At 51.6% G+C, this 10,083-nt stretch overlaps 1 protein-coding gene across 1 annotated transcript; it reads left to right on the top strand.

The window, feature by feature from the left end:
* Positions 1–3,725: 3,725 nt before the first annotated feature.
* Positions 3,726–9,426, top strand: LOC136459015 (proline-rich receptor-like protein kinase PERK2). Its single transcript, XM_066458915.1, has 8 exons — positions 3,726–4,372; positions 5,735–6,199; positions 6,314–6,400; positions 6,494–6,564; positions 6,642–6,718; positions 6,845–6,992; positions 8,215–8,376; positions 8,466–9,426. The coding sequence occupies exons 1-8, from the start codon at positions 3,826–3,828 to the stop codon at positions 8,847–8,849; spliced, it is 1,941 nt and encodes a 646-aa protein (XP_066315012.1). The 5' UTR covers positions 3,726–3,825; the 3' UTR covers positions 8,850–9,426.
* The last annotated feature ends 657 nt before the right edge of the window (positions 9,427–10,083 follow it).

Genomic DNA, 10,083 nt, shown 5'->3' with positions numbered 1-10,083 from the left:
GCCTCCCCAAGTAGACCAGGACTCTTTACCAGCAAAAGGATACAGGTCAAAAAGTGTTCCTCCGGCCTGGCTGAGCCCAGGAGTTTGAGGGTTGGCCCATCAACGGTTTCGATGGCCGTCCCAAGGCACTCTTACGACAAAAGGATGGGCCCGCGATTGGCCAAAACTCAGGCGCACAAGACGAGCTGACTCTGACCGGATCCCCGCGAATAGGTTGTCAGGATCCTAATTGAGCTATCCAGCTAAACAACCACCAAATATCATGACCATACCCGTGAAGGGTCTGACCTCGACGAAGAAGAAATTGCATCTTCAGGGCACGCCGTGGGCAACAATGGAGGGCCAGGGTTCTCAGAATCCTCTCTTTTGGAAAACCCTCCGAAGGAGTATCCTACTCCTCCGCAGGCTCAAGGGCTACACCCACCGGGTGCGCTCGCGCATACCCGCTGGCAAGTCAAAAATCCCTCAGGCGATTCTACTCGAATCACCCGGGGGCTCAGGGGCTACTGTCGAGGACCAATAGTAGGGTACCCAAAGAGGAGGAGCTAACAACCGTCGAACGCTGACTCATCCGCACAATCAAGAGCGCGACTACACCGCTTACCGGGTCACTCCTCGTCCATCCACCGGGACCATGGGCCCCGTCCCAAGCTAACTCTGCCTCGCCCGACGTCGGGGGGCTGGCTCCGCGTCGCCCGACGTCCGAGGGCGGACTCCGCGTCGCCCGACGTCTGAGGGCAGACTCTGCCTCGCCCAACGTCCGAGGGCAGGCTCCGTCTCGCCCGACGTCCGGGGGCTGGTTCTGCCTCGCTCGATGTCTGGGGGCTGGCTCCCCCTCGCCCAACGTCTGAGGGCAGGCTCCATCTCGCCCGATGTCCAGGGGCTGGCTCCGCCTTGCCCGACCCCTAGGGGATGGCTCCGTCTCGCCCGACGTCTGAGGGCAGAATCCGCCTCGCCCGACCTTCGGGGGATGGCTCCGCCTCGTCCGACGTCTGAGGGTAGACTCTGCCTTGCTCGATGTCCGGGGGCTGGCTCCGCCTCGCCCGACGTTCGAGGGTAGGCTCTGTCTTACCTGACGTCTGGGGGCTGGCTCCACCTCGCCCGTCCCCCGTGGGCTGGCTCCGCTTCACCCGATGTCTGAGGGCAGGCTTCGCCTCACTCGACGCCTGTGCGCTGCTCCTTCATAACTACACGCGCAGATAAGCTAGGACACTCAAAGTCGACCGTAATACTGAGGACCATACCCTGCGCGCCTGCAGGAAAGTCCCGTCAGGATATGACAAGACGGGCGCTTTAAAGCCCTTCCGGTCATATCAGAGCCCAAACAGTATTGTGGGCATCAACATTTGTTTTACAGTGTTGTGGGCGCCGCCATTTACCCTCGGACGCGGATCCTGACGGAAGAAAATGACAACCACTATGGTCTAGGAGGAGACTCACATCCTCTACAGTGACGGACGTGCGGTCACTGCGTCGTCCTTCCACGCAGGATCACGGATCAACACCCTGGTCTGTCGCGCCGCCCGTCGAGACGGGATGGGACGTGACCACTTGCTGATCAAGCCAGAGCACGGCATCATCAGCGGACAGACGCCCAGCATGGAGCTATCCCTGGCACCGTCTGCCGTGTCAGCAGGGCTCGTTCAGAGAAAAAGGAAGACTCGGCACCTTCGAAGGACCTTCTTTGCCTCTGGTTTTTCTTTTTTCTCCCATCTGTAATCCTTGCTTTCTCTGGGTCTATAAAAGATAAGGCAGGGCACCCCACTAAGAGAACCGATCAATAGAACACACCACGCATCATATAACACACAGTTGAGCAGCAATCAAGCTCTTAGCGACCTTTCAACCTTACCATCAGAGACTTGGGACATGTTCCTTTCTCGCTCGTTTATAACCTCTACTATGAACTTTTTAGTGCTAATAACATGAGCAGCAGCCGCAAAGTGGAAGTAGGGACATTCTACCCGAACCAGTATAAACCTTATGTCCTTTAACACACTATTTAAGACCAACGCGTAATAATATAAATTTACTCGTTGGTACAAAACACCGACAAATCGCCTCATGATCCAACGGTTGATGACAACGACATCTATGCAAGTTGCATACAGATGTATACAGCGTTCGGGTTCACACAGCAGACAGAGCATTGCGTGCAACTACTAATCCAAAGCACATGTCGGCAAGCTACAGGACAAGAAAACTCACCGTTCCGATTGAGAATGAGACGTTGGCGACCTTCCGAGCGGAAGAAAGATTCAACGCGGTTAGGGCAGGCAGTAGGGCACGTCCTAGTTCTGGCTGACCGCAGCCGTAGGTTCTTCCTTCATGTGTTCGCTACCACCTACCACCACACGCAACGCAACGAGCTAGCCGTCGGGTACGGGTACTCGGGTCAGGCCGTGTCGTCGCGCCATGGCAACCGAAGTTGGTGAGGTTGCAGGTTGCAGCTGCCGCTTGCCGTGCTGTTTTCCTTCCGTACATGACGTTCTTGTCTTATACACTCACAAACTTCGGTTGCCGTGTACCTAGCGCTGGCTACCTGCCGTCGAAAGCTCTTGCCAAACACGTTTTAGCTATAATTAGCAGTTTAGGGCTCTTTCAATGGAAACACTAAGGCTCCGTTCGTGTCTTTAAACTCGACTTAATTCGTTTTTTTTTTGTCTAAAATAGTATTTTTCTCTCATAAATTCCTCCGAGTGAACGGGGCCTAAACAAAAACAGGACTTCTATTCTATGGAGCAAATGGAGCATCAAGCCCTGACTGACTTTTGCGCGGTCAATCTTATACAACCCCAAATAAAAAAAAGTGAAGAAAAGACCCGTTCGTATTAAGCGCACGTCGCGGCGCACGCGCGCTGCTACTGCTGTCGCTTCGGCAAGTGAAGGTAAGAATTGTGCACGGCCAATGCAAGCAGAAAAAACACCCCACGGCTAAGCGCGTCAAATAAAACTTTTTTTAATTTTTAGCAAAAAAAGAAAAAAAGATACCCTCCAACAGTTTGGTAAAATATCACTTAAAAATAAAATGTTGCTAAATATCCACTTCAACTCGTAAGTTTTCTTAGTTGAGAGGGACTCTGCTCTCATTTCTTCGTTTTCCTCGGAAGATCGGATTAATTTGGACGAATAAATAAATTAAAAAAAATAAAGGCCTCTAGATGAGAAAACGACAAGAGACAAAGAAACTACTTAAAAATATTTAGTTGGTTAGAAACAGCTCAGGTTCCCAATACAAAATCATTTAAAAAGTTATTATAAGGGACTGATGGGATTTAATGTTACTATCTCTTCTGTTAACTTGGTAGATCTATTAATTAATCTAGGACGTCTCGATCTTTATTTTTTGGCATGATTGAAAAAAAAATTATTCTCCAACAACTTTCAATCTCTCCACACTTGAAAAAAAAAATCGACCCCATAGCATGGAAATATACATGCGTATCCATCAGAATATTTTCCGATGCAAATATATAAGAGAAAAAGAAAGTATAAAAGTGGTTCGGGACTTACGGTGATTTGCAAATAATTTAAGATTCATACAAAATTATCTTCTATATTTTTTTAATCGAGATTTTAGAAACCGTCGGAGAAACAGAACCAATATGGTTCCAACTTTTTTTTACCACTTGATTTACCAATTCTTTTGGAAGCTCTGACTGGCTCAACGCGTCCAGGTCAGGTCCAGCACATAGATATCGCGTTCGCGCCCCGGTCTTCGCTTGTTCGCTGGTGTTGGTTTGGGCGTAGTCCACCGGTAACAGGGCGGGCGACTAAAACGTTGCACAAGCGCGCCGCACCACCGCAAGCGAGCGGGGCGGCGCCATGTCGTCTCCAGCGCCAACGTCGCCGGCTACGCCATCTCCTTCACCACCGGCTCCGGTGACGCCCACGCCATCGCCGCCGGCTCCGGCGCCGGTCCCACTCACGCCATCGCCGCAGCCGCCGACTCCGGCGCCGGTGCCACCCACGCCATCGCCGATACCGCCGACTCCCGCGCCGGTGCTGCCCACGCCAACGCCGTCCCCTCCTCCTCCGTCTCCGTCGCCCCCACCGCCGGTTACGCCGTCCCCGCCTCCACCAGCGAGCGTACCAACACCATCTTCACCTCCACCCCCTAATGGCGTCCCGGCGTCACCCGCGCCTCCGCCGTCACATCTGTCATTGCCTCCACCTCCGCCGCCGGCCCCGTCGACAGGAACACCACCAACGTCGCCATCGCCCTCCAAGTCGTCAAGCAACGGCACCGCGGTGGGCATAGGCGTCGCCGTCGCGGCGGTGGTCCTGCTCGGCCTCGCCGTCGGGCTCATCTACTGCTTCATAGGAAGGAAACGCCGGCGGCGGTCGCCGCCGCCGTCTCAGGGGTTGCCAGGTACGTACACGCGTATGTACAGATAGAGGTGGGACTTGGGCCTCGCGCTTCCTGCCGCATCGGGTCAGTGCCTAGCAAGGCACGGGGAGGCTCGGGCCGTGTCGTACGGTGAATCTTTTCTTCGGCCCAAATACGCAGCACGTTCAGCTGGCTGGGCTGGACCGTAAATTATATATTGCTGGTTGGCTTAGCTAGTTTAGTCTGAGAAAAAAATATTGTTTTAGCTTATAATCTACGATCATATACGATCATATACGATCGTTTACGGCCTATCGAATAGGCTGATCCGTAACACGTCGGCGCGTGTTCGGATCGTGCTGGCCTAAGCACGTCCCTTAAAATATCTTTACTAGTTTTTTTTCTTCTCTAGTGGTATGAAATATATATATCTTGTGTGTATTATTTTAATGACAGTTTAATGATTTTTATAATCTATTCAAGAATTAGATAAGAGGTAGTATAGTAAATGCTAAAAAATTACATTGTATAGTTGTAGAAGTATCTGTGTGCCATTTTCGTGTTGTGCCAGCCCAAGCATAGCCCAAGATGCAGACCGGGCCATGTAGCTCGTCGTGTCGAGATTCTAAGGCCCCGTTCGGCTTACCTTATATTCCGGCTTATTTGGCTTCTTTTTTTTTAGCTCGAACACTGTTTTCTCTCACAATAATTCAGCCGAAACAGTATTTTCAGCCAAGCGAACAGGGCCTAAGCACGGTAGGGCCCTCGTATTCGTATCGTACTGGCACAGCCTAAAATATTTCATGCCGTGTCGTGTTTCGGGTCGTGCCAACAGACCCTACTATGAGCCACCCTCAGATAGCACGCCCAACTCCTAGCTCTATGGTCCCGTTCGGCTTACCCCATATTTAACTTGTTTTTTTAGCCGAAACAGCGTTTTTATCTCACAATAATTCAGTCATAATATTATTTTCAGTCAATTTCAGTCAAGTTTCGGCCCAGCGAACTGGGCCTATGTACAGATACAACGCGGTCGCCTTTGTTCCTTGGCATGCGTGCGATCAACAAGAGTAATGTTCCGTCGTGGCCACGTTGATGCGACAGTACGCGTCGCGACTCGGGAGTTCGGACGCCGAACGCGAGCCCCATCCCAGCATTAGCGTGGTGACCGTGGTGACAAACCGCAATTCCACGGGCCATAATTCCCTCCGCGTATCGCGGGTGACGGTCACATCGACGCGAGGTGGCATCGCGCTCGCTCATGCGGCGTGCTTCGCGACTCCCATGGATGGCGAGCTGTTTGCACGCACGCAGCTGAGATGGTGCGCGTTCGCGCCACTTTTGCTCTCTAGACGCTGCTGGACTGACCGATCGTTCTGCTCTTTCTTGTCCCTGGCACACCAGGCGAGCTCTACGACCCGCGGCGTCCGGTGACGCCGCCGTACATGTCGCACGCGCCGTCGACGACGCCATCCTCGACGCCGCCGCTGATGCACTCGTGGCAGAGCAGCCGCGGCCCGTCCGAGTCCCCGATGACGCCGCTGAACCCTTCGCCGGCCATCACGGGCGGCACGTTCGCGTACGACGACCTGGCGGCGGCGACGGACGGGTTCTCGGACGCGAACCTGCTCGGGCAGGGCGGGTTCGGGCACGTGTACCGCGCCACGGTGGGCGGGCAGGTGGTGGCCATCAAGAAGCTGCGGGCAGGCAGCTGGCAGGGCGACCGCGAGTTCCGCGCCGAGGTGGAGATCATCAGCCGCGTGCACCACAAGAACCTCGTCTCCCTCGTCGGCTACTGCCTCTACGGCGAACAGCGGCTGCTCGTCTACGAGTACGTGCCCAACAAGACCCTCGAGTTCCAGCTCCACGGTACGGACGCTCTCGCCAAATGCAACCCCATCTCCTGAATGCCGTGCGACCGATGGCTGTATCGAAACTTTTTGGCTGCGACTGGGTCTGACTGACATTGGAGCCTGATCTCAGGGAGTGGCAGGCCGACATTGGACTGGCCGAGGCGGTGGAAGATCTCGGTCGGCTCGGCGAAGGGCCTCGCCTATCTGCACGAAGACTGTGTGTTCTTGGCTCTTGCCCTCTGTTTTTCCCCGCGAAATATTTGAAGCTTCTGTCCCTGACAAAATGGGCTGATTTTTTGTTTGCTGTCAGGTCATCCTAAGATCATCCATCGTGACATCAAGGCTGCGAACATCCTTCTGGATTACAACTACGAGCCAAAGGTAGACCCTAACAGCCGAAAATCTTTTAGCTTGCCTGCCTGCATGTTTAACTGAAAGGTGCACTTTTTTTGGTACAGGTTGCAGATTTTGGGTTGGCCAAATACCAAGCAGCTGAAGTCACCGCTGTTTCTACACGCGTAATGGGAACTTTCGGGTAAATCGTTCTGTGATGTTGGCACACCCAGCAATGTGCCCACATATATCATAACCTGCTGACACATGAACCGGTGCATTTAGTGACATGAGACTGAATTGTGCTGTCTTTTCCTTTTGTTTTCAGATATCTGGCGCCAGAGTACGCTGCCACAGGCAAAGTTAACGACCGGTCCGACGTCTTCTCCTTCGGCGTGATGCTTCTGGAACTGATCACTGGGAGGAAGCCAATCGTGACATCTTCAGAGTATCAGCCTGAGACATTGGTCTCTTGGGTGAGTGGCTCTTCTTGGACCCAATGCTATTTTGTTGTAACATTCTGTGATTCATATTAGGAAAAAGTCTACTTAACCCTTCACTTTTCATACGGTCTACTCCACCCCCAACTATGAAACCGTCTGTTTTACCCCTGAACTTTCTAAAACCATCTATTTTACCCTCTGGGCGGTTTTCAGCGACGGTTTGCTACAGTAACAGCGGTTTGCTACAGTAACAGTGGGTTTGGAAATTCTAGTTTTGTCTGTAATTAATTGGAATAATTCATAGCTGCAGCTTCTATGGTCCAATTGTGGTGAAATTTTTATGGTACGCTAATTATTGTATGCTTGAACTATAGTAAAAATTTCGTACTCATTGGACTATGTATAACTTAGTTATAGATAAATTCTAATTAATTACAGATAAAATTGGATTTTTCAATTAATCTAAAGCTACAAAAAAAATTGTACTAAAGCATACCGTATTATATATTCACTGTGTAGATCTACTCATGTGGAGTCCAATAAAATTAGATTTTTTATTTTATGATTTTTCTACGATTTACTATGATTTTTAAAAAATTCATCGAAAAAAAAGAAAATTCAAAAACACCGGAACTGTAGCAAACCCCTGTACTGTAGCAACCTGTTGTTACTGTAGCAGACCCGCCGCTGAAAACCGGCCAGGGGTAAAATAGACGGTTTTAGAAAGTTCAGGGGGTAAAACAGACGGTTTCATAGTTTGGGGGGTGAAGTAGACCAAGTATGAAAGGTGGGGGGTTAAGTAGACTTTTTCCATTCACAGGCCCCGTTCGCTGGTCTGAAACTTGACTAAAACTGGCTGAAAAAAGAAGCCGAACAAGCCATTTTTAAGACAAGCGAACGGGGCCTATAGTACGGTGTCCTTCGAGTACTGCTCCAGAAGTTGCTTGCCTAAATTAGTTACCACCACTCAGTTATGAGTTATGACTGTGATTCGCGGAGCCAAGATGAGCACCTCAGGGGGGCTAATCAATAGAGATTTAGAACAAATATCGAAGATTAACGGTGAAATCACGTTTTTTCTACAGTAAAAACAACAGAAAATCACTCTCACGGGGGCTGCTGCCCCCTAGCCCGCCGTGGATCCGCCAGTGGTTACTAAATATCGGTACTGCTTATAATAGCATCGCGTTGATTCCCCATTCCATATGCAACGGCAACGAGTGATGAAGCATCTCTTCCATTTCTGTTCAAACAGGCTAGGCCATTGCTGACAAGAGCTGTCGAGGAGGAAAACTATGATGAGCTGATCGATCCGAGGCTGGAGAGCAACTACGACGCGTACGACATGGCGCGGCTGGTCGCATGCGCCGCGGCCGCCGTGCGCCAGACCGCGCGGTCTCGCCCGCGGATGAGCCAGGTAATAAGACTCCTGCTCCAGAGCGTCTCACACTGGATGCAGCCGTGGCTACAAGCCTTAACACTCGTTTCCCGCTCCCAAATGATCAGATCGTCCGGTACCTGGAGGGCGAGCTGTCGGTGGAGGACCTGAACGCTGGCGTGATACCGGGGCAGAGCGCGATGCAGCGGTCGGGCGGCGGCACGACGGACCAGATCAACCGCCTCAGGCGGATGGCGTTCGGGCCGGGCGCGGGAGGGAGCACCGGGACCGGGACCGGGACCGGGACCATCACGGAGTACTCGAGCAGCGAGTTCAGCGATCCCACCAGCGAGTACGGGCTGAACCCATCCAGTGAGTACACGGCCAGCAGCGCGGGCGACACGGGCGAGGTGGCCGCGGGCGCGCAGGGGCAGCAGTGGCACGGCAGGCGCGCGGCCGGCGACACCGAGAGGATGAGCCGGCGCACCACCGGCAGACGCGCCCAGCCTTAACACACTGACACCCGGCATTTTTTTTGGCGCCTTGTCAGGCTAGAGTGGATCGTGAATTCGTTGTTTCGTTCGTGTACATGCGCGAGTCAAGGCTGTGGTACTGAATTTTGCTTCTCTCTCTCTTTTTTGGTACCTCTCTGTGGTTCCGGATTCATGCATTTTTTAGACCGGGTGAGTGGAGGTTTATAAGTTGTAAATTGTATATGCACGTTATTGGCGCTCCCCGGTAATTAAAAGTTGAGTTTTGAATTTGTTACAAGCAAAGAAAAAAATCGAAAACACGTTATTGCACTTATCTGGAACTAGGCCAGACAAGTGCAGGCAGGTGACAGATCGCAGGCAGCAACAGATTGGCGACGGGAGGAGGCAGGCTACCGAGCCCCTACCGGTCAAGCGGATGACCTGCAGACTGCCAGGGCCCAGCAGATGGTTCGTGCACAGCTCGTGAAGGTGGCTGGCGGTGATCCTAGGTGGTGGCCCGTACAAATGGTCGGTGGCGAGCTCCTCCAGATAGGTGGGGGTGATGCCCGAACAGGCGGGCGTCGGCATCGGTGAGCCCCCTGCGGCTTCAGGTGGCGGAGAGCCACTGGAATGACCAAATTACCCCTAGTTACTTTTGATTAACGAAAAAAATTCCACAAGTAGCACTGTAACAAACCTCTTATCATGAAATATATTTTAAAAACATACCTATTTCGACTTTAAATATTGATACTATTTTTCATAAACTTAGTCAAACTTAAGTGAGTTTGATTCTTACCAAGTAAGTATATTGCAATTCGATTTAGGGCCAGGAAAACTTCGCTGATGAATTAGTATCTTGCAATTCGATTTGCAAGCCAATTCCTTCGGATTTCTTGCCACAATCATGAAATACGATTTTCCTTTTTGTTTTCACGTAAGATTTTGCATGCGTTTTCTTTTTTCTCGAATACGCAAGAGCATTGCGTATCATTGTATTAAGAAGGTAGAAGTTTGAAATACAATAGAGACCGTTCCTGGCCCGACGGTTATCTCAAAGGGACTATATTTTGACTATGACAACCTTGGGATCCATTGGGATCAACCTAGACTACGATCTAGCTAAAGTACCAGACCGCGCTGCTCCACCAGCCATCGCCCTGGATGCTAGGAACAATGCATCAAGCGCCTCGACGTTTGCTTCCGATAGGGTGCCCTGGAAGTACGAATCGTACGAACACTTTGGCTGCAGAGGAAATCGGTGCCGAAGGTG

Source organism: Miscanthus floridulus, chromosome 6 (assembly GCF_019320115.1).
Source record: "Miscanthus floridulus cultivar M001 chromosome 6, ASM1932011v1, whole genome shotgun sequence".
Lineage (NCBI taxonomy): Eukaryota > Viridiplantae > Streptophyta > Magnoliopsida > Poales > Poaceae > Miscanthus > Miscanthus floridulus.
Note: the sequence above shows the minus strand (reverse complement) of the source record. Positions and strands in the feature narration are given on the sequence as shown.

Coding starts and splice junctions, on each gene's coding strand:
- LOC136459015 (XM_066458915.1), top strand. CDS start 3,826: ATGTCGTCTCCAGCGCCAACGTCGCCGGCTACGCCATCTCCTTCACCA. Junction 4,373..5,734: donor GCCGTCTCAGGGGTTGCCAG/GTACGTACACGC, acceptor CTGGCACACCAG/GCGAGCTCTACGACCCGCGG. Junction 8,377..8,465: donor CTCGCCCGCGGATGAGCCAG/GTAATAAGACTC, acceptor CCAAATGATCAG/ATCGTCCGGTACCTGGAGGG.